This window comes from Salvelinus fontinalis, chromosome 1 (assembly GCF_029448725.1).
Source record: "Salvelinus fontinalis isolate EN_2023a chromosome 1, ASM2944872v1, whole genome shotgun sequence".
NCBI lineage: Eukaryota > Metazoa > Chordata > Actinopteri > Salmoniformes > Salmonidae > Salvelinus > Salvelinus fontinalis.
In genome coordinates this window covers 68,384,703-68,409,506 of record NC_074665.1, presented here as the reverse complement: position 1 = coordinate 68,409,506, position 24,804 = coordinate 68,384,703, and the positions used below count along the sequence as shown (strand labels likewise).

The 24,804-nt window shown below is 43.7% G+C and overlaps 1 protein-coding gene across 1 annotated transcript in view; it reads right to left on the bottom strand.

Annotated features, from left to right (window-relative positions):
• The window catches only part of LOC129860666 (Na(+)/H(+) exchange regulatory cofactor NHE-RF1-like), a 45,924-nt gene that overhangs the window by 5,685 nt on the left and 15,435 nt on the right, over positions 1-24,804 (bottom strand). The window contains exon 2 of the mRNA XM_055931299.1: positions 1,504-1,674. Coding sequence (XP_055787274.1) covers positions 1,504-1,674 — 171 coding nt within the window. The remainder of the gene's footprint in view (positions 1-1,503; positions 1,675-24,804) is intronic.

Sequence of the window (24,804 nt, the reverse complement as noted above, 5' to 3'; positions counted from 1 at the left end):
AACACACAGTTCAGTCCTCCCACGGAGGTTTAAACTGAACTAAACGGTTCGGGGCGCTGTAGGAACTAAGCTCTGCCTCCAGACGGAGGACTGCCTGTCCAACTCCAGCGGGAGAAAAGAGGTGGAAATACCATTCTGGAATCTCCCAGACTCCCACACTTTGAGCAAACAACAGAGCCATTATACACCCTCTCCCTGATCCCTCCATGTGTGTGTGTGTGTTACCATACCTAAGAATGATAGCTCATAAACATGTCCCTGGTTAGTATAAAGCATTAGACGTAAAGCCTTGACCTTTGTTACACACCGTTTGAAGTCAGTGTAACTGGAGTGTAATGCAGGTCAAAGACACGGTTAGTGGATTAACTGGTAGTATTACAACATGAGGACCAAGAGCCCGAAAAACAGAATAAAAAGGTCAAGAACAAAAGACTGTTTCCCCTTCACACACACCAACACCACAGGCCTTGTATAACCCTCTCTCCCTTACTTTCCCTCCATTTCTACCTCACACACACTAACACCACAGGCCTTATATAACCCTCTCTCCCTTACTTTCCCTCCATTTCTACCTCACTCACACACACTTCCCAGTAGTGCATTGCCTAATCCCAGTACTGATCGCTATTACTGAGAGACGGGAAAAAAACAGCTTCCATTTCCAGGGCATCAGCCTGTTAAATAGTCACCACTAGCCGGCCTCTGCCCAGTACCCTGCCCTGAACTTTAGTTACTGTCACTAGCCGGCTACCCTCCGGTTACTCAAACCTGCACCTTAGAGACTGCTGCCCTATAGACATAGAACACTAGTCACTTTAATTATGTTCACATAGTGTTTCACCCACTTCATATGTATACATACTGTATTCTACTCAAACGCTCATCCTAGATAACTACTGCTGTACACACACCTTTCTATTGATATACGGTCCATACACAACATTAAATAGATATTTATATTCCGGACTTCATTTTAAATAATTTATTTTAAATATTTTTTTGGGGGGGGGGGGGGGTTTCTGTGTATTGTGTGGTATTACTGCACTGTTGGAGCTAGAAACATAAGCATTTCGCTGCACCTGTTATAACATCTGCAAAATATGTGACCAATAAAATTAGATTTTGATTTGACCACTCTGCCACTGATATAATGGGATTACAACACACATTCCTCCTCCAGCACATGCCACGTCCCCACCTGTCAGGCAAAACACACCCCTAAACTGTCTGATGATCACGGCAATGCCTACTGTCTGTACAACAGATCAGACAAAGACATCATGTTTGTAAAGTTCATCAGGGTGGACAGACCGTACCAGAAGAATATTGCCCTGCATTCCTAATCTGGCCTAGAGATGGGGATAAGAGGACTGCTGCTAAGTAGTTGGGTTTATAAAAACGTCATGTACAGATTCGCTGTTTGTGTCTGTTGGAGTCCACACGCTTGCTTGCGTGCGTGCGTGCGTGTGTGTGTGTAAAGGAAAATGTACAGTAAAGACGTACCTGTAATATCTTGTCCTGGGGTTTGAGGCCAGCCTTGTCAGCAGGAGAGTCCTCGTCCACAGCCCTGATGTACTGGCCTGGTTTAGACTTCTCACTGTGCAGGTTGAAGCCATAGCCCGTCGCACCCTTCTTCAGCGAGCACAGACGAGGACGCAGCTCTGCCTTCGATTCCTGCGGACAGACGGAGAAAACAGATCTAGTTAAGCACACAGATCGATGAGAGAGAGAGAATGTCTAGTTCTGCTCTCTCCATGTAACAGCGTCGATGTGCTGATCTCGCCACTCAGAGACACATCCCATCTTGTCACTCAGACATATTCCTCTACAAATAGAAGATTGTGATTAGCAAAGATAAAAAAATAAGCACCCAACAATTCCAAATGATAAAGCAACAGTTGAGATGAAATGGAGATATTAAAATCAGGTTAGAACACCATTAGTGTGACAAATATCCAGAGTGTTGTAGCATTCAGCAACCATCCAAACACCAAGAAGCTAAGTTTGTGTTCTCAATGTATTAAAGAACAGGAGGGAACATTCCATTACAGGTTTACGCCACAGAGGAGGATCTTGGAAAAGGAAAACGTCACCCTGTGTTTTATTAGTGGAAATGTGGAACAGAGACAGCCAGTAAGGAAAATAGACATTAACAATATTGGACCAACTGCTGTTAGTAGTCACTGACCAAGCAAGCATAGTGCAGTTTTACTCTAAGAATACTATAGTTGTTCCAAGCTATATACTTGCTTCTACATACTATCAAATCTAAATGTAATTTGTCACATACGCCCAATACAACAGGTGTAGACCTTACCGTGAAACGTTTACTTACAAGCCCTTAACCAACAATGCAGTTAAGAAAAGAGTTGAGAAAATATTTACTAAATAAACTAACAGTAAAGAAGCTATATACAGGGGGTACAGGTTAGTCAAGGTGTACAGTTGAAGTTGGAAGCTTACATACACCTTAGGCAAATACATTTAAACTCAGTTTCACAATTCCTGACATTTAATCCTAGTAAAAATGCCATGTTTTAGGTCAGTTAGGATCACCACTATTTGAAAAATGTGAAAATGTCAGAATAATAGTAAAGAATGATTTATTTCAGCTTTTATTTCTTTCATCATATTCCCAGTGGGTCAGAAGTTTACATACACTCAATTAGTATTTGGTAGCATTGCCTTTAAATTATTAACGTTTCGGGTAGCCTTCCACAAGCTTCCCACAATAAGTTGGCTGAATTTTGGCCCATTCATCCTGACAGAGCTGGTGTAACTGAGTCAGGTTTGTAGGCCTCCTTGCTCACACACACTTTTTCAGTTCTGCCAACAAATGTTCTATGTGATTGAGGTCAGGGCTTTGTGATGGCCACTCCAATACCTTGACTTTGTTGACCTTAAGCCATTTTGCCACAACTTTAGAAGTATGCTTGGGGTCATTGTCCATTTGGAAGACGCATTTGCGACCAAGCTTTAACTTCCTGACTGATGCCTTGAGATGTTGCTTCAATATATCCACATAATTTTCCGTCCTCATGATGCCATCTATTTTGTAAAGTGCACCAGTTCCTCCTGCAGCAAAGCACCCCCACAACATGACGCTGCCACCCCCGTGCTTCACGGTTGGGATGGTGGTCTTCGGCTTGCAAGCCTCCCCCTTTTTCCTCCAAACATAACAATGGTCATTATGGCCAAACAGGTCTAATTTGTTTCATTAGACCAGAGGACATTTCTCCAAAAAGTACAATCTTTGTCCCCATGTGCAGTTGCAAACCGTAGTCTGGCTATTTTATGGCGGTTTTGGAGCAGTGGCTTCTTCTTTGTTCTGGAATTGATTTGCACTTTTCGCACCAAAGTACGTTTATCTCTAGGATGAACCAGACTTGTGGAGATCTATCATTTTTTTCTGAGGTCGTGACTGATTTCTTTTGATTTCCCCATGATGTCAAGCAAAGAGGCAGTGAGTTTGAATGTAGGCCTTGAAATGCATCCACAGGTACACTGCCAATTGACTCAAATTATCTCAATTAGCCTATCAGAAGCTTCTAAAGCCATGACATAATTTTCTGGAATTTTCCAAGCTGTTTAAAGGCACAGTCAACTTAGTGTATGTAAACTTCTGACCCACTGGAATTGTGATAGTGAATTATAAGTGAAATAATGTCTGTAAACAATTGTTGGAAAAATTATGTGTCATGCACAAAGTAAATGTCCTAACCGACTTTCCAAAACTATAGTTTGTTAACAAGAAATGTGTGGAGTGGTTGAAAAACGAGTTTTAATGACTCCAACCTAAGTGTATGTAAACTTCCGACTTCAACTGTAGATGGGGTTAAAGTTACCATGCATAGATAATAAACTGCAAGTAGCAGCAGTGTAAAGTGTGTGTGTGTGTGGGGGGGGGGGGGGGTCAATGCAAATAGTCCAGGTAGCCATTTGATTAGCACTGTACTTCTATATGTATGCACAGTAGGATATTGTATCTAGGAGAAGTTCACTGACTCCTGGCCGTCATCGTAAATAAGAATTTGTTCTTTAATTCATCTGAAATAAAAGGTTACTTTTTTTAAGAATTAAAAGCTGAACAGTGTGTGACTTGTTGTTGTGTGAGAGCTGTGTGGGTGCATGTATACATACAGTACAGCATGTACGATAAACTCGGTCTCACGTGAGTGACAAGGCTTCCAGGAGTGTCTAGCTGAGCACTGGACACTGACTGATGTTTAGTATAACGGGCTAATCCAGGAGTGGCCATACGCTGGGTTAAGCATTTAATCCAACTAGAGACAGGCTAACAGCTACATAGGAGATTCTACTGTGTAGCAGCAGAAAGGGGAATGAGGTCATCAATACCAGGGCCAGAGAGGTTGGAAACCTAACCTCCATGTTGGCACCAACCAAACACTCTCTAATGCAAACATTCTCATTTAGAACCAGACTACAATACAGTTCATCTTTGACTTTTTGGTGCCAATATGGCATCCATTAGATTTCTAAATCTCAAACAAAGATTGCCAAATTCTTTAAAAATATACGGCTAAACATTAAATGGGAATAGCAAGGGAAGACAGGTAGTCAGATAGAGGACAAAACTTTGTGAAACAAAAACACCCTGGTTATTAGCGATATCTTAGAGGATCCTGTAATAATGGGGCCAGTACAAAAAAAAAGTATGAAGGTATGTACTTGTAAGTCGCTCTGGATAAGAGCGTCTGCTAAATGACTTAAATGTAATGTAAATGTAATGATAAATCACATTTCAGTCTTACCTAAAAGAACAGATAATGGAAAGTTGGAAACATTTTATGACCTGAGGATATATAAGCAATAGTGGAGAACATCATGAGCCCTAATAAAAATGAAGTGTCCCTCCTCCCATTTACTGATAAAGAGGGTTGTTCCAGAGATTACAGCTGTGTTATTGTTAGTCACCTGTTAATGATTCTCTGTTACCAACACTTAAGAGCAACCTTTGCATCCTGATCAGCCACCCATGTTGGGTGTCTCCCTGCTGTAGAATACTTGTACACTTGTAGAAAATAAACTCAGTATATATGAAATGGAGACAGTTTGCCTGGGATGAATATGGAAGGTCATTATTTAATGTTTTTGATTCACACATGGCTTCATAATCCTTGACTGTTGAGGAAAATCAACATGGGCAGAATGACAGCTTCAGTACTGAATGATAAATTATTAGAACTCACAATAGAATAGGTGGAGGCCCGGAAAATCTCATATCCCAGACTGTCATTTCAACAGCAATTGCATCAAACAAACAAGATTAAAATGTGGGGGAGACAGTTTGCTGGTGTACACACAGTACACAAAAACGCAGAAGAAAGCACCGAGAGCCATCTAAAATCTCTTAGCAGTATGGTTTCTGGAAAGGTGTTTGAAATGGACACCTGAAGGCAATGTGAGCTCTTTAATCCAGTTACCACAACCACTATAGAGAGAATCAGCCCAAGACACACAGCAGGAGAGCAAAGACACAACAGGCATGTACACACTGCACCTTAGCCCTGGGCTAAGAGCATCCACAATGTGGAACAGATCGAGAACACCACCTCAAACTCACTGTCCAATCAAAAGCGGCACTTTCACTTCATTTACATTTGCTCGTGATGCTTTCTGCATGTTTGATTTAAAAAAATATATATGGTATGAATTTACTTAAGTGCAATATGCAGAAATCACTCCTCCATTTCCTAGTTTGCCTAATTTCAGTTTGTGACAAAACATGCAATGTATAGTGTAGAGAATCATTGTATCATCTAAACCGCTGTGTTGTACAGTACCTATTCAATAACCAAAAATTGTATTTTCAGCTGTTTGAAGCTGGTGTACAAAACTGAAAGTCAGACACAAAAACTAAATTTAAACAGGAAGCATAGAAATACCACACATTTAACAGATATACCGCTTCTTAGACTTGCTTTCATTGAGAATGACAGAGCTATAACTCACATTTCTATGTGAATTTCGTCAAGTAGCCCAAAAAGTTATAGCAGCTTCAATCCTTCCATGAGACAAAAACCAAAACACTTTAATCTGTGCAAAAACATTGGTTGCTATTGCTTAAAAAAATGGTTCCTACGCAGGCTGAGTAACTAGTCTCACTTAGCCAACTAAAGCAACAAACTATACAGCTGGAAGGGCAGTGTTCCTCTGTTTTCATAGATTTCTATAGAAATGTAATTGGATATATCCATGAAAATAATATTGTTGCTTGATTTCACCTATATCAGAAAAGTTTGTTTACAATGTTCACAACATTCTCTTTACAGGGGAATGATCAAATTTCAAAAGTGAAACAGTAGCCATGTTTTTATTAACTTTTTGTAGACATTTAGACAGTTTGCATAGAAAACAGATGTGACAATTGCCTGTTGCGGTGCATTTCCATTTTAAAAACAGATGGAGGTAATGACGTCCCACCTAAAGAATGTTTCTTCTTCACAAAAACCTACAGTGTCTAATAAGAATGAAGTTGTTGAAGTGTTTACATTACCCATTAGTACATTGGCGATAGCCTGTATGCCCTCCCACCCATCTGTTTCATGTCTCAGGTAGTCCGTGAAAGCCAACATGGATAGAATGCAAGAATTAACAAATATTTGCCAGATTTGAATAATTTTCATGTACCAACATAATGCCACAGGCCATGGTGAAATTTGCACTCCTGTAGATCTGAAATAATTAGATGGTGAAACTTGCATCCAGCCAACCAGAAAAGGCTAAACAATTCAGCCATTCTTGAAAGTCACGACATGTGTAACGGGTGACGCTCTCCTCATCCTCGGACGAGGTGAGGAGAGAAGGATCCTCAGACCAAAACGCAGGCTTAGGGAAATAAGCCATCTTTATTATAAAATATGATGGCAACACGAAACAACACTTTAACAAGCTTACAAAATAACAAAACGACGTTGACGCAACCTGAACATAAACTTACATAACTAAACATAAACTTACGTACAGGAAAACAGACGACATCGAAACGAAACGAAACAAACAAACGCTACAGTCCTATGTGGTACGAACATACATACAGACACAGGAGACAATCACCCACAAACAAACAGTGAGAATGCCCTACCTAAATATGACTCTTAATTAGAGGCAAACGCAAACCACCTGCCTCTAATCAAGAGCCATACCAGGCAAACCAAAACCAACATAGAAACAGATAACATAGAATGCCCACCCAACCTCACGTCCTGACCAACTAACACACAAAAACTAACATAAATAGGTCAGGAACGTGACAGTACCCCCCCCACAAGGTGCGAACTCCGGACGCACCAGCACAAAGTCTAGGGGAGGGTCTGGGTGGGCATCTAACCACGGTGGTGGCTCAGGCTCCGGGCGCGGTTCCCACCCCACCATAATCCATCCTAGCCTCCTCCCTCCAAGCATGTCCACCCTCTTTCTTCCCCCACAAAATCCTCTTAATAACACATCTAATAATGACAATACCGGGACAGAGAGATAAACCAAGACAGAGGGATAGATAAGACTATAGAGGTAGATAAAGATAGAGAGGGAGATCAGGATAGAGGGGCAACTCCGGACTGAAAGGCAGCTCCGGACAGAGAGACAGCTCTGGACTGATGGGCAGTTCTGGGTATCTAGCCTTTTCAGGCTGAAGGGCAGCTCATGGCTGACTGACGACTCTCGATGCTCATGGCTGGCTGACGGCTCTCGACGCTCATGGCAGGCTGACGGCTCTCGACGCTCATGGCAGGCTGACGGCTCTCGACGCTCATGGCAGGCTGACGGCTCTCGACGCTCATGGCGCTCTGACGGCTCTGGCTGCTCATGGCGCTCTGACGGCTCTGGCTGCTCATGGCGCTCTGACGGCTCTGGCTGCTCATGGCGCTCTGACGGCTCTGGCTGCTCATGGCGCTCTGACGGCTCTGGCTGCTCATGGCGCTCTGACGGCTCTGGCTGCTCATGGCGCTCTGACGGCTCTGGCTGCTCATGGCGCTCTGACGGCTCTGGCTGCTCATGGCGCTCTGGCGGCTCTGGCTGCTCATGGCGCTCTGGCGGCTCTGGCTGCTCATGGCGCTCTGGCGGCTCTGGCTGCTCATGGCTCGCTGGCGGCTCTGGCAGATCCTGTCTGGTTGGCGGCTCTGGCAGATCCTGTCTGGTTGGTGGCTCTGGCAGATCCTGTCTGGTTGGCGGCTCTGGCAGATCCTGTCTGGTTGGCGGCTCTGGCAGATCCTGTCTGGTTGGCGGCTCTGGCAGATCCTGTCTGGTTGGCGGCTCTGGCAGATCCTGTCTGGCTGACGGCTCTAGCGGCTCCTGTCTGGCTGACGGCTCTAGCGGCTCCTGTCTGGCTGACGGCTCTAGCGGCTCCTGTCTGGCTGACGGCTCTGTAGGCTCATGGCAGACGGGCGGCTTTGCAGGCTCATGGCAGACGGGCGGCTTTGCAGGCTCCTGGCAGACGGATGGCTCAGACGGCGCTGGGGAGACGGATGGCTCAGACGGCGCTGGGGAGACGGATGGCTCAGATGGCGCTGGGGAGACGGATGGCTCAGATGGCGCTGAGGAGACGGATGGCTCAGATGGCGCTGAGGAGACGGATGGCTCAGATGGCGCTGGGGAGACGGATGGCTCAGATGGCGCTGGGGAGACGGATGGCTCAGATGGCGCTGGGGAGACGGATGGCTCAGATGGCGCTGGGGAGACGGATGGCTCAGATGGCGCTGGGGAGACGGATGGCTCTGGCCGGATATGGCGCACTGTAGACCTGGTGCGTGGTGCCAGAACTGGAGGCACCGTGCTAATGACAAGCACCTTCCTACTAGTGCGGGGAGCAGGAACAGGGCACACTGTATTCTCAAAGCCTACTCTATCCCTGATGCGTGGTACCGGCACTGGTGACGCCGGGCTGAGGACAAGCACATCAGGATTAGTAGGGGGAGAATATACAGTGTGTACAGGGCTCTGGAGACGCACTGGTAGCTTAGTGCGTGGGGCCGGAACTGGAGGCACCGGGCTAGATACACGCACTACAGGGAGAGTGCGTGGAGGAGGAACAGGGCTCAGGATACGCACTGGTAGCCTAGTGCGTAGTGTATACACTGTAGGTACTAGGCTGGGGCGGGGAGGTGGTGCCGGAAATACCGGACCGTGGAGGCGTACTGGCTCTCTTGAGCATTGAGCCTGCCCGACCTTACCTGGTTGAATGCTCCCGGTTGCCCGACCAGTGCGGGGAGGTGGAATAACCCGCACCGGCCTATGTAGGCGAACCGGAGAAACCATGCGTAAGGCCGGTGCCATGTATGCCGGCCCGAGGAGACGCACTGGAGACCAGACGCGTTGAGCCGGCCTCATGACACCTGGCTCAATACCCAATCTAGCCCTCCCAGTGCGGGGAGGTGGAATAACCCGCACCGGGCTATGCACTCGTACAGGAGACACCGTGCGCTCTACTGCGTAACACGGCGCCTGCCCGTACTCCCGCTCTCCACGGTAAGCCTGGGAAGTGGGCGCAGGTCTCCTACCTGCCCTTGGCCCACTATCTCCTAGCCCCCCCCCAAGAAATTTTTGGGAATTACTTACGGGCTTTTCGGCTTCCGTGTCAGACGCGTTCCCTCATAGCTCCGGTTCCTCTCTCCGGTAGCCTCTGCTCTCCTCAGTGCCTCCACCTGTTTCCATGGCTTTTCGGGCTTCCAGCCACGTCTCCTTGCTGCCTCCTCAAACCACCGTTCCTGGGCTTTAGCTGCCTCCCTCTCTTCCTGAGAACGGCGATCTTCTCCTGCCTTAGCCCAGGGACCTTCTCCATTCATTATCTGTTCCCATGTCCAGAAATCCTTGTTTTGTCCCTTACTCCGTTTCGTTTTCCCTTGCCGCTTGGTCTTAGCGTGTTGGTGGGTGATTCTGTAACGGGTGACGCTCTCCTCATCCTCGGACGAGGTGAGGAGAGAAGGATCCTCAGACCAAAACGCAGGCTTAGGGAAATAAGCCATCTTTATTATAAAATATGATGGCAACACGAAACGAAACAAAACACTTTAACAAGCTTACAAAATAACAAAACGACGTTGACGCAACTTGAACATAAACTTACATAACTAAACATAAACTTACGTACAGGAAAACAGACGACATCGAAACGAAACGAAACAAACAAACGCTACAGTCCTATGTGGTACGAACATACATACAGACACAGGAGACAATCACCCACAAACAAACAGTGAGAATGCCCTACCTAAATATGACTCTTAATTAGAGGCAAACGCAAACCACCTGCCTCTAATCAAGAGCCATACCAGGCAAACCAAAACCAACATAGAAACAGATAACATAGAATGCCCACCCAACCTCACGTCCTGACCAACTAACACACAAAAACTAACATAAATAGGTCAGGAACGTGACAACATGGAACCTGCAAAGAAACGTCATTTTTATAAACTCAGCAAAAAATGAAAACGTCCCTTTTTCAGGACCCTGTCGTTCAAAGAAAATTCGTAAAAATCCAAATAACTTCACAGATCTTCATTGTAAAGGGTTTAAACACTGTTTCCCATGCTTGTTCAATGTACCATTAACAATTAATGAACATGCACCTGTGGAACGGTCGTTAAGACACTAACAGCTTACAGACGGTAGGCAATTAAGGTCACAGTTATGAAAACTTAGGACACTAGAGGCCTTTCTACTGACTGAAAAACACCAAAAGATACCCAGGGTCCCTGCTCATCTGCGTGAACATGCCTTAGGCATGCTGCAAGGAGGCATGAGGACTGCAGATGTGACCAGGGCAATAAATTGCAATGTTCGTACTGTGAGACGCCTAAGACAGCGCTACAGGGAGACAGGATGGAGAGCTGATCATCCTCGCAGTGGCAGACCACGTGTAACAACACCTGCACAGGATCGGTACATCCGAACATCACACCTGCGGGACAGGTACAGGATGGCAACAACTGCCCGAGTTACACCAAGAACGCACAACCCCTCCATCAGTGCTCAGACTGTCCGTAATAGGCTGAGAGAGGCTGGACTGAGGGCTTGTAGGCCTGTTGTAAGGCAGGTCCTCACCAGACATCACCAGCAACAACATCACCTACGGGCATAAACCCGTCGTCGCTGGACCAGAAAGGACTGGCAAAAAGTGCTCCTCACCCACGAGTCACGGTTTTGTCTCCCCAGGGGTGATAGTCGGATTTGCGTTTATCGTCGAAGGAATGAGCGTTACACCGAGGCCTGTACTCTGGAGCAGGATTGAGGTGAAGGGTCCGTCATGGTCTGGGGCGGTGTGTCACAGCATCATCGGACTGAGCTTGTCATTGCAGGCAATCTCAAAGCTGTGCGTTACAGGGAAGACCTCCTCCCTCATGTGGTACCCTTCCTGCAGGCTCATCATGACATGACCCTCCAGGTTGACAATGCCACCAGCCATACTGCTCGTTCTGTGCGTGATTTCAGAAACCGATTTGGCCAATTTGTTTTTTACATCTTTATTTAATCTTTATTTAACTAGGCAAGTCAGTTAAGAACACATTCTTATTTTCAATGACGGCGGGTTACCTGCCTCGTTCAGGGGCAGAACGACAGATTTTTACCTTGTCAGCTCGGGGGATTCAATCTTGCAACCTTACTAGTCCAACGCTCTAACCACCTGATTACATTGCACTCCACGAGGAGCCTGCCTGTTACGCGAATGCAGTAGAAGCCAAGGTAAGTTGCTAGCTAGCATTAAACTTATCTTAAAAAAATCAATCAATCATAAATCACTAGTTATAACACATGGTTGATGATATTACTAGTTTATCTAGCGTGTCCTTCTTTGCATATAATTGATGCGGTGCGTATCGTTGCTCCAATGTGTACCTAACCATAAACATCAATGCCTTTCTTAAAATCAATACACATAAGTATGTTTAAACCTGCATATTTGGCTAAAAGAAATCCAGGTTAGCAGGCAAAATTAACCAGGTAAAATTGTGTCACTTCTCTTGCGTTCATTGCACGCAGGGTCAGTGTATATGCAACAGTTTGGGCCGCCTAATTTGCCAGAATTTTACGTAATTATGACATAACATTGAAGGTTGTGCAATGTAACACGAATATTTCGACTTATCGATGCCACCCGTTAGATAAAATACGGAACGGTTCCGTATTTCACTAAAGAATAAACGTCGTTTGAGATGATAGTTTCCGGATTCTACCATATTAATGACCTAAGGCTCGTATTTCTGTGTGTTATTATGTTATAACTAAGTCTATGATTTGATAGAGCAGTCTGACTGAGCGGTGGTAGGCACCAGCAGGCTCGTAAACATTCATTCAAACAGCACTTTCCTGCGTTTTCCCAGAAGCTCTTCGCTGTGCTTCAAGCCTATCAACTCCTGAGATTAGGCTGGTGTAACCGATGTGAAATGGCTAGCTAGTTAGCGGGGTGCGCGCTAATAGCATTTCAAACGTCACTCGCTCTGAGACTTGGAGTAGTTATTCCCCTTGCTCTGCATGGGTAACGCTGCTTCGAGGGTGGCTGTTGTCGTTGTGTTCCTGGTTCGAGCCCAGGTAGGAGCGAGGAGAGGGATGGAAGCTATACTGTTCACTGGCAATACTAAAGTGCCTATAAGAACATCCAATAGTCAAAGGTTAATGAAATACAAATGGTATAGAGAGAAATAGTCCCATAATTCCTATAATAACTACAACCTAAAACTTCCTACCTGGGAATATTGAAGACTCATGTTAAAAAGGAACCACCAGCTTTCATATGTTCTCATGTTCTGAGCAAGGAACTTAAACATTAGCTTTCTTACATGGCACATATTGCACTTTTACTTTCTTCTCCAACACTTTGTTTTTGCATTATTTAAACCAAATTGAACATGTTTATTTATTTGAGGCTAAATTGATTTTATTGATGTATTATATTAAGTTAAAATAAGTGTTCATTCAGTATTGTTGTAATTGTCATTATTACAAATAAATATATATTTTTTTAATTTAAATAAAAAAAGTAAAAATTTAAATTAAAAATAAATAAATAAATAGGCAGATTAATCGGTATCGGCTTTTTTTGGTCCTCCAATAAATCGGTATCGGCGTTGAAAAATCATAATTGGTCTCACAACAACAACAGGCAAATCTCATGCAGTCCATGAGGAGGAGAAACTGCAGTACTTAATGCAGCTGGTGGCCACACCAGATACTGACGGTTACTTTTGATTTTGACCCCCCACCCTTTGTTCAGGGACACATTATTCAATTTCTGTTAGTCACATGTCTGTGGAACTTGTTCAGTTTATGTCTCAGTTGTTGAATATTGTTATGTTCATACAAATATTTACACGTTAGGTTCATTGAAAATAAACGCAGTTGACAGTGAGAGGACGTTTCTTTTTTTGCTGAGTTTAGTTAATTGTATTTAGCAGGCATTTAGAATTAAAATGTGGAGTGAAGCTTCATAGTAATGTGTTGACATCACGTGCCCCATGTACCTTCAAAATGAATCTGCAATAATTTATTCGAAAAAGAGCTCCCGCCATTTGTCGCAATAAAGAACCATTGACAAAATAAAAATCCACCCCTGTCGAAGGGATACAATTTTTGTAGATCTTTAGAAAAATGTCTCCTACAGCTGTCATTTCCATGTCGCAATTATATTTTTTTGCAACATTGCTTTCATCGAGAAAGCCTGGGTCAATGGAAACCTGCCTAGTGTTTCTGATGTCAGACAGCCAGGCAGCCTAGTGGTTATTAAGAGCGTTGGGCAAGTAACCGAAAGGTTACTCATTCAAATCCCCGAGCCGACTAGGTGAAAAATCTGTCGATGTGCCCTTGAGTAAGGCACTTATTGCTCCTGTAAATCACTCTGGATTAGGGTTAAGACTGTGTGCTAAATTACAAACAAAAAATATGTACAATCACTGTTGGAATCAAATGCTGCTAGAAGCAAGAATGCCTTATTCGGCATTTTATTAGGATCCCCATTAGCTGTTGCAAAAGCAGCAGCTATTCTTCCTGGTGTTCACACAAAACATGACATAATACAGAACATTAATAGACAAGAACAGCTCAAGGACAGAACTATATTTTAAAAAGGCACACGTTGCCTACATATCAATGAATACACAAACTATCTAGGCCAAATAGGGGAGAGGCGATGTATCGTGAAGTGATGCTTTATCGGTTTTCTGAAACCAGGTTTACTGTTTATTTGAGCAATATGAGATGAAACAGAGTTCCATGCAATAATGGCTCTATATAATAACGTACGCTTTCTTGAATTGGGGGCTGTGAAAAGACCCCTGGTGCCATGTCTATTGGGGTAAGTGTGTAATTTGACAATGCAAAAAATTTGGGATTCAACACATTGTTTCTTATAAATAGAAGTAGTGATGCAGTCAGTGTCTCCTCAACTCTTAGCCAAGAGAGACTGGCATGCATATCAGCCCTCTGATTACAATGAAGAGCAAGACATTATGCTTTGTTCTGGGCCAGCTGCAGCTTAACTAGGTCTTTCCTTGCAGCACTCGACCGGACAATAATCAAGATAAGACAAAACTAGAGCCTGCAGAACTTGATTTTTGGAGTGTGGCTTCAAAAAAAAGCAGAGCATCTCTTTATTACGGACAGACCTCTCCCCATCTTTACAACCATTGAACCAGTTTACAATCTAAGGTAACGACCAAGTCATTTAGTCTTCTAAACTTGTTCAACAGCCACACCATTCATTACCAGGTTCAGCTGAGGTCTAGAACTTAGGGAATAATTTCTACATAATACAACACTTGGTTTTAGAGATGTTGAAGACCAGTTTATTACTGGCCACCCATTCCAAAATGGACTGCAACTCTTTGTTAAGGGTTTCAGTGACTTCATTAGCTGTGGTTGCTGTGGCGTATATGGCTGAATCATCAGCATATACGGACACAGATGCTTTGTTTAATGCCAGAGGCAGGTCATTGGTAAAAATAGAAAATAGTAGAGGGCCTAGAGAGCTGCCCTGCAGGACACCACACTTTACATTATAGAAAACCCTTTGAGTTCTATTAGATAGATAGCTCTGAATCCACAATATGGCAGAGGTTGAAAAGCCAAAACTCATACGTTTTTCCAACAGGTTATGGTCAATAACAACAACGGCTGCACTGAAATCTAACAGTACAGTTCCCACAATTTTCAATTTCTTTCAACCAATCATCGGTCATTTGTGTCAGTGCAGTACATGTTGAGTGCACTTCTCTATAATCATGTTGAAAGTCTGTTAATTTGTTTACAGAGAAATAGCATTGTATTTCATCAAACAAGTTTTTTTTCAACAGTTTGCTAAGAGCTGGCAGCAAGCTTATATGTCTGCTGTTAGAACCAGTAAAGGCTGCTTTACCACTCTTGGGTAATGGAATTACTTTGGTTTCCCTCTAGGCCTGAGGACAAAGACTTTCCTCTAGACTCAGACTAAAAAATAAATCAAATACAATTTTATTTGTCACATGTACCGAATACAACAGGTGTAGACCTTAGTGAAATGCTTACTTTACAAAAAAGTAACTTTAAAGCATTGTTGGTTAATTTAAAAATGTTAAATAACAAATAATTAAACAGCAGCAGTAAAATAGCAATAGCGAGGCTATATACAGGGGGTACGAGTAGGGTCAAAGTGTGGGGCACCGGTTATTCGTAGTAATATGTACATGTAGGTAGAGTTAGTGACCATGCATAGATAATAAAAAGAGTAGCAGCAGCGTAAAAGATGGCTTGGGTGAAGAAGCCGTTAAGAAGTCTTTTGGACCTAGACTTGGTGGTCCATGCGGTAGTAGAGAGAACAGTCTTTGACTAGGGTGGCTGGAGTCTGACAATTGTTAGGGCCTTCCTGACACCGCCTGGTATAGAGGTCCTGGATGGCGGGAAGCTTGGCCCCAGTGATGTACTGGGCCGTACGCACTACCCTCTGTAGCAGTCGAATGCCGAGCAGTTGCCATACCAGGTGATACAACCAGTCAGGATGCGCTCGATGGTGCAGCTGTAGAACCTTCTGAGGACCCATGCCAAATCTTTTCAGTCTCCTGAGGGGGAATAGGTTTTTTCGTGCCCCCTTCACAACTGTCTTAGTGTGTTTGGACCATGATAGTTTGTTGGTGATGTGGACACCAAGGAACTTGAAGCTCTCAACTGTTTCCATTGCAGCCCTGTTGATGAGAATGGGGGCGTGCTCGGTCCCCTTTCTCCTGTAGTCCAATCTCCTTTGTCTTGATCACGTTGAGGGAGAGGTTGTTGTCCTAGCACCACACGACCAGGTCTCTGACGACCTCCCTATAGGCTGTCTCATCGTTGTTGGTGATCAGGCCTACCACTGTTATGTCATCAGCAAATTTGATGATGGTGTTGGAGTCATGCCTGGCCATTCAGTCATGAGTGAACAGGGAGTACAGGAGGGGACTGTGCACGCACCCCTAAGGGGCCCCCCATGTTGAGGATCAGCGTGGCGGATGTGTTGTTAACTAACCTTACCACCTGGGGGTGGCCCATCAGGAAGTCCAGGATCCAGTTGCAGAGGGAGGTGTTTAGTCCCAGGGTCCTTAGCTTACTGATGAGCTTTGAGGGCACTATGGTGTTGAATGCTGAGCTGTAGTCAATGAATAGCATTCTCACATAGGTGCTCCTTTTGTCCAGGTGGGAAAGGGCAGTGTGAAGTGCAATCGAGATTGCATCATCTGTGGATATTTAGGCAGGTTACCTTCATGTTCTTGGGCACAGGGACTACGGTGGTCTGTGTGAAACATGTTGGTATTACAGACTCAGTCAGGGACAATTTGAAAATGTCAGTGAAGACACTTGCTAGTTGGTCAGCGCATGCTCGGAGTACACGTCCTGGTAATCTGTCTGGCCCTGCGGCCTTGTGAATGTTGACCTGTTTAAAAAGTACGTCGGCTACGGAGAGCGTGATCACACAGTCGTCCAGAACAGCTGATGCTCTCATGCATGCTTCAGTGTTACTTGCCTCGAAGTGAGCATAGAAGTAATTTAGCTCGCCTGGTAAGCTCGTGTCACTGGGCAGCGCTCGGCTGTGCTTCCCTTTGTAGTCTGTAATAGTTTGCACGCCCTGCCACATCCGACGAGTGTCGGAGCCGGGGTAGTACGATTCGATCTTAGTCACGTATTGACGCCTTGCCTGTTTGATGGTTCGTCGGAGGGTATAGAGGGATTTCTTATAAGCTTCCGGATTAGAGACACACTCCTTAAAAGTGGTAGCTCTACCCTTTAGCTCAGTGCGGATGTTGCCTTTAATCCATGGCTTCTGGTTGGGGTATGCACTTACGGTCACTGTGGGGAGAACGTCATCTATGCACTTATTGATGAAGCCAGTGACTGAAGTGGTGTACGCCTCAATGCCATTGGAAGAATCCCAGAACATATTCCAGTCTGTGCTAGCAAAACAGTCCTGTAGCTTAACATCTGCTTCTAATTCAGATTAATTAGATATGACAGATATGAGTGGCTATAGAGTCAGCTACCATCCTCAGTAGCTTTCCATCTAAGTTCAATGCCAAGAAGTTTGTCATTATTGATCGATCATTTTTCCAATCTCTCTCACACTAACTTTACAAAATTCAAACTTGCAAAGCTTTTTTCATTATTTGTTTTCTTTAAATGCATGAATTCGACAGCTCACTGTTCGTTGTTGGCATTTCCTGCCTAAGTTTGCCAATGAAGTAATAATTAAAATAATTGGCAACAAATGGGTTGTGATGAAGCTATCTGATTCAATGAAAGACGAAGTTGAATGTCTTTCTTCCCATAATTTCATTTTTAAAAATACTCAAGTTTTTGTTCCATTATTCTTTCCATCATTGATCTTGGCTTCATAATAGTTTATTCTTCTTTTTGTTGAGTTTAGTCACAATTTCTCAATTTGCAGGAAGTCAGATGTGCAGCCAGACTTATTAGCCACTCCTTTAGGCCAATCTCTTTCAACTATACAGTTCTTCAATTCCTCATCAATCCATGGAGCCTTAACAGCTTCAAGTTTATTAATAATTGGAATAAGCAATTTCATAAATTCATCAAGTGCAGCATCTGGATGCTCCTTATTAAATCACATCAGACCAACAAATATTTTTATTTTCATCCACATGAGTCACAGCAAAATCCTTGGTATGATCTCTTATAGACCATTTTAGGCCCAGCTTTCAGAACTGTGGCTTTCCTGGATATAGCTACTGCAGTATATTGTGATCACTGTATCCAATGGGTACGGATACAGCTTTAGAAGAAAGTTCTACAGTATTAGTAAAAATGTGACCGATACATGTGGATGATCTTGTTCCTGTAGTGTTTGTAAACACCCTGGTAGGTTGATGAATAACCTGAACCAGATTACAAGCACTGGTTACAGTGAGACGCTTCCTCGAGCAGACCGCTTGATGAAAACCAGTCAATATTCAGGTCCTCAAGAAAGCAGACCTCCGTTCACATAACATACACTATCAAGCACTTGGTGGCATATAGCAACACCCCAAAAGAAGAGGCTTTAGATGTGCCAAGTGAACCTGCAACCACAATACTACAATAGCACTTGACATAGTATATTCTCTCAGAATTACAGGAATATGGCTCTGAATACATATCTGGCATTACTCATCTCATATGTATATAGTGTTTTCTATAATATGGTATTTCATTCACTTAATGTTTACATATCTTGCATTACTCATCTCATGTATATACTGTATCTTAGTCTGTTCCGCTCTGAGATCGCTCGTCCATATGTATAAAGTTTTAATTCATTCCTACTGAGATGTGTGTATATGTGGTGTAATTAGTTAGATATTACTGCACTGTCGGAGCTAGAAGCACAAGCATTTCACTACACCCGCAATAACATCTGCTAATCACTTATGTGACCAATACCTTTTTATTTGAATATATACAGCAACACCTCCCCCATAAGCATTTCTGTCTCAGGAACTAGACCACTGTTGGCCTGGTCTCATCACCTGGGCCGGTGTTGGGTTTTCCAGTCATGTGGGCGCTTTGCACCTCAAATCTTCCTGTGGTCAATCTTCAAGTTTTCAGAGGTAATTTCCCTCACTCTGTCCTCAGACTCCATCCAGGTCTCATGTGGAGATTCTGCATTTCCGTCCAGAACCATGTTGTTTCGCCTTGTTTGTCCCTCGAATCTGATTTATCCGTCGAATCTGATTTATCCGTCATTGTTATCATGGATTCACACACACACACACACAGAACTGATGTCCTCTCTCAATGACTTACCAATTGCTGTAATCTTGCCGTTCTCCTGTTTCATCTCATCGAGCTGACCATGAGAGAACTGAAAACTGTTGTAGACAAGTATGTAGACACCTGCTCGTCAATAATCTCATTCTAAAGTCTTGGGCATTAATATAGACTTGGTCACCCCTTTCCTGCTATAACAGCCTCCACTCTTCTGGGAAGGCTTTCCACTAGATGTTGGAACATTGAATGGAAGCAAGTCCCTGCAGAGGTCACAAGCGCATTAGTGAGGTCGGGCACTGATGTTGGACGATTAGGCCTGGCTCGCAGTCGGCTTTCCAATTCATCCCAAAGGTTTTTGATGGATATGTTGTGTATATGCTGTGTAGTTCTTCCACACCGATCTTGACAAAACATTTGTCTGGAACTTGCTTTGTGCACGGGTGCATTGTCATGCTGAGACAGGAATGGGCCTTCCTCAACTGTTGCCACAAAGTTGGAAGCACAAAATCATCTAGAATGTCAATGTCGCTTGTGGGGTTAAGATTTCCCTTCACTGGAACTAAGGGGTCTAGCCCGAACCATGAAAAACAGCCCCAGACCATTATTCCTCCAACTTTACAGTTGGCACTATGCATTAGGGCAGGTAGCGTTCTCCTGGCATCCGCCAAACCCAGATTCGTCCATCAGATTGCCAGATGGTGAAGCGTGATTCATCACTTCAGAGAAGGCATTTCCACTGCTCCAGAGTCCAATGGCGGCGAGCTTTACATCACTCCAGCCGACGCTTGGCATCGCACATGGTGATCTTAAGCTTGTGTGCGGCTGCTCAGCCACAGAAACCCATTTCATGAATCTCCCGATGAACAGTTATTGTGCTGACGTTGCTTCCAGAGGCAGTTTGGAACTCGGTAATGAGTGTTGTAACCGAGAACATATGATTTTTACAAACTACGCGCTTCAGCACTCAGTGGTCCCGTTCTGTGATATTGGGTGGCCTACCGCTGAGCCGTTGTTGCTCCTAGACATTTCCACATCACAATAACAGCCATTACAGTTGTCTGGGACAGCTCTTGCTGGACAGAAATTTGACAAACTGACTTGTTGGAAAGGGAAAACAGGGATACCTAGTCAGTTGTACAACTGAATGCCTTTAACTGAAATGTGTCTTCCGCAATTAACCCAACCACGAAAGGTGGCATCCTATGACCGTGCCATGTTGAAAATCACTGAGCTCTCAATAAGGCCATTCTACTGCCAATGTTTGTCTATGGAGATTGCATGGCTGTGTGCTCAATTTTATACACCTGTCAGCAACAGGTGTGCCTGAAATAGTCAAATCCACTAATTTGAAGGGGTGTCCACATACTTTTGTATAGATAGTGCATCTCTCACTCCATCTCTCATATTCCATATCTCGCTCATTCTTTCATCAGTCTCTTCACTATGTCAGTATGACCATGTTTGGCAGATATACCAACCTTCACCTGTCTAGGTCCTTGCTGGGACTCTCAGCCATTGATGTTGGCTTAGAGAAGAATTCTGCCCAATGAAAGGTAGAATAACACAGCACAAGGACTTAACACCCCCCACACATCCTGCTAGTGTCCGTCACCACGCCCAGCTTCAGCCGGTCCTCAGGGGGTCTGGGAGGTAAGGCAGGCTGACAATAAGATGCTTTGTCCTGGGGAGACGAAGGGGCCTGAGCCTCTGATCCCTAGCCAGCCGCTGTCACAGCAAAGACCTGCACTCTAAACACAGAGTTGTGTCCTCAGACAGCTACAGCAAAGACTCTCAATCTTTGATAGGCAAGCGGTTGTAAATGGATTGATGTTTTGGGGATGATTTGAGCGGTTTGCTTTGAGCTTTCATAATGCTAGAAGTGCAGATTTAAATGACAATGCTCAAACAAAGATAAAATCATCCAAAAACAACTGCTGGTCTATTAAAGATCACATTCAATTTCAAATGCACTTTATAGCAGAGTAACAGGGCACTGAGCTCATATGCAGTCAACCAACCAGCAGCAGTATTTGACTGTCTCACAGTGTCCCAAATTGCACCCTATTCCCTATATACTGCCATAGGGCTCTGGTCAAAAGTAGTCCACTATATGGATTAACATGGGTAAATGGGATCCCAGGACTGTCCTGGGAACACATTAACATGCCCCCCACACAAAAAAAATGACAAGACCCTGGAAATTACAACATTTTGCCCCAAAGTGTCACACTAAATCAATTCCACATGCGCAGCAGCAGATTATCAAAAAATAAAATGGCACATATTCCAAACATGTTGTCACATGGAAGCCTTTAGCCTAGCATATTTATTTCACACAAAAAGTCACCATAAATTAAAACACATGCATACTTCACACTACCAGAATGCACACGTGACCTGAATGCAGTTAATAAACCCTACAGGAAACCCCTAGAGTATAGCCTATAAAATAACATCTGAGCTGTCATTGTGACTCTTCAGACATGCCGATCACATTTGTGACTGTCACAGACATGAAGTCTTAAATATAATTTCTCATGTCTCTGAATGGTTCTCTTCTCCTGTCCTAGAACCTAGGCTATGTTCCTATCCAGTCCTAATCCGACTAAAATCCAAAATCCTGACTCGCATAGTTGCTGCCCATATGAGATCGACAAACAGTATGAGTGTAGATACTGTATGTATATTTTTTTAACAGAGTTGGTCCCCGTTAAGATTAAATTAAGTAAATATCAAGTTCTCTTAATACCCCTGTTTTTTCAAGAGCTGATCTGGTATCATTAACTAAATTTTTCCAAATAGGAGATAACCTTCAAATAATAACAGAATATCTAGCAAGCTCAGCAAATTTGGTCCATTTGACTTTTGTTTGACTGCCGTTACAAAGGTTGTATGATCAGACAACGCTATACACGCTGAGTGCACGCTGTGTCGATAGCCTACTACTTGAAATGCACGGAATTAATTGAGGAACTCTGAATTTGTGAATTGCAGAACAGGCTGTTCATAATGTTATTGGCAATCAAAGATGTTTAGTAATGATAGTTACTCTATCAGTTTAATTTGCTCTGAAATCTTTAAAATATGGTGGCACAGCTAAGCTTACAAGGTGACGCAGCGCCCCTCTTTTTTGGGGAGAACCCTGGCATAGTGAACATATCTTGGTTTTAAAACGCTTTAAAAGGGCAATTCCAATTTCTGCTGTATTTCCCAGGACTCTCAGGATAAATATGAATTAATCCCGGTATTGAAACTTGGTAGATTTTCAGGAAAAATTCATCCGTATTATTTGTCCTGGTCCTGAAAACACTGTAGTAGTGTTTGCTGAAGCTGAGTAAAGTAAACCCAGAGAGCCCTCTATTCCTCTACAGGCTTTATTGAAAAGGAGAAAATAACTACCATCCAGCCACGTCAGGAAGTGTGTGTTACATTACTGTAATGCTCTAAGGAGAATCCCACACTTTCAAAACAGCCTTTAAATATGATGAGATATCAGAATAGGGTGAGAGGAAGACAAAAGACAAGTACTTGTGATGTACAGAGTGAAGATAAAGATTGTCTTTCCCCTACCATTATGCAGGCTACCCCACTTAGCTTCTAGGCTGCCTTGTGTTTACCATACATTTTGTAGGCTTAATTGGTTTCTTTCAACTGAAAATGATGCTGTTTGCAGTCTTTGTGCCACACATAGGAAATATAGGGAGGCACTAGTACACATGGGCCTACATCACTCTCTCACGCTTTCTATCACTTCCACCCTGTGGCCAGTAACAGGGGTGTAAAGTCGCAACACATCTCTTTCACTCTCACCTACTTCTCTCATTCTCTCTGTCTGCTCATAGGCGCTGAGCATCAGGGCGTAAAACCACAGAACAGAGCACTTATTGAGTTAGGTACAGTAGTAGGCCTACTGCTAACAGGAAGCTTTGGAGGCTGTGTCAAAATGACTGACTTCACTTCCCTTATTGTGGCAGAGTGTCTTCATAATACTAGTGTGTGTCACCTGTAGAAAGGCTGTAAAAGCTGGAGCGGATGTCAAACATTCCTTTGTCCTGCATCTCAAAGGTTAATGTTAACACTGACTCACTAGAGATCTATATCCCTACCTTCCTAACTATCGCTCTGCACAGGATGGCGTCTTCAAACTGGGATATTATTATTTATTTTTTTAAATGGATATCGCTATCTGCAACAGAATACCATTGTGGATTTCATTTTTATGTCTCTGTAACCAGTATGAAGGAAGTTAGAAGTAGTTTCATGAGCCAAAGCTAACTAGCGTTAGCGCAATGACAAAGTCTACAGGAACAGTTAGCATGCTAGCTGTTCTTGTTCATCCGACTCTGGGGAAGTAGATAAAGGGCTTCAATGCCAAAATCTCAAACTATCCCATTAATATGGAGGAAATGACAGTCATTGGATTTAATTACAGGGTTCTCTCTGTATAGAAGATTCTTAGGCAGGCCATCTAAGTGGTAATTTTCGAGTTGGAAAAACTTTCACTGTCAACTTAAATGACCAAAACCAGATAGAAAGCATGCAGAAAAGACATGAACAAATAAATTAATTAACACCATCTTTGAGAACTAACAGTTGAATAAAAGCTAGACAGTCAATTTAAAAAAGCTTTCATTTAGGGCCATTGATTGTCATGTTGGAGCAGAACACAGCATTAGCCATGCCAAACTGTGTAGAATTGCTGGAAATTAGCTCCAACTGCAACATTCTCTCAGCTCAAAAGGAAAATGTGTAGAAATGCAGAAAAATTGCTTTACAAAAGCAATATTTTCTCTACACCGCCAAGATACCTTTCTAGCTAATAGACTGTTAGTTTACACTTTCTCTACCAATGAACTTTAGTGAAGTCAAAATAAAAAACAGCCTACCAAATCTATTCATTTTAAATAAATGTTGATTACTTTTACTTGCAATTGTTGTTTTTTTGCTAACATGTGATGTGGTTCCACTAGTTGCCAGTTTGCCAGGACAGGGGTACATGGGCAAGAAAAGTTTGAAAACTCATGATATAGGGGACACAGGACTGGAGACCACACACACACACCAAACTTAACTACGCCACATCTCTCGTGGCTATGTCTTACGGTTCTCATTGGGGGAATTCTAAAGTCCTGTTGTTTTAATGAGTCTTTATAACCATCATTGTGAAGAAAGAGATGGATATCTACAGTGGCAATAGAGGGCAAACAAACATTTAGCCCATGCTAATGTAGGGTGTTTTATGTGCATGTGTCAGCATATGGTCTCACAAGGGGTCTGAGGATCTCATCTCGGTACCTATTGGCAGTCAGGCTACCTCTGGCGAGCACATGGAGGGCTGTGCGGCCCCACAAAGAAATGCCACCCCACACCATGACTGAACCATGGCCAAACCGGTCAGGCTGGAGGATGTTGCAGGCAGCAGAACGTTCTCCACGGCGTCTCCAGACTCTGTCACGTCTGTCACATGTGCTGTGTGAACCTGCTTTCATCTGTGAAGAGCACAGGGCGCCAGTGGCGAATTTGCCAATCTTGGTGTTCTCTGGCAAATGCCAAACGTCCTGTGCGGTGTTGGGCTGTAAGCACAAC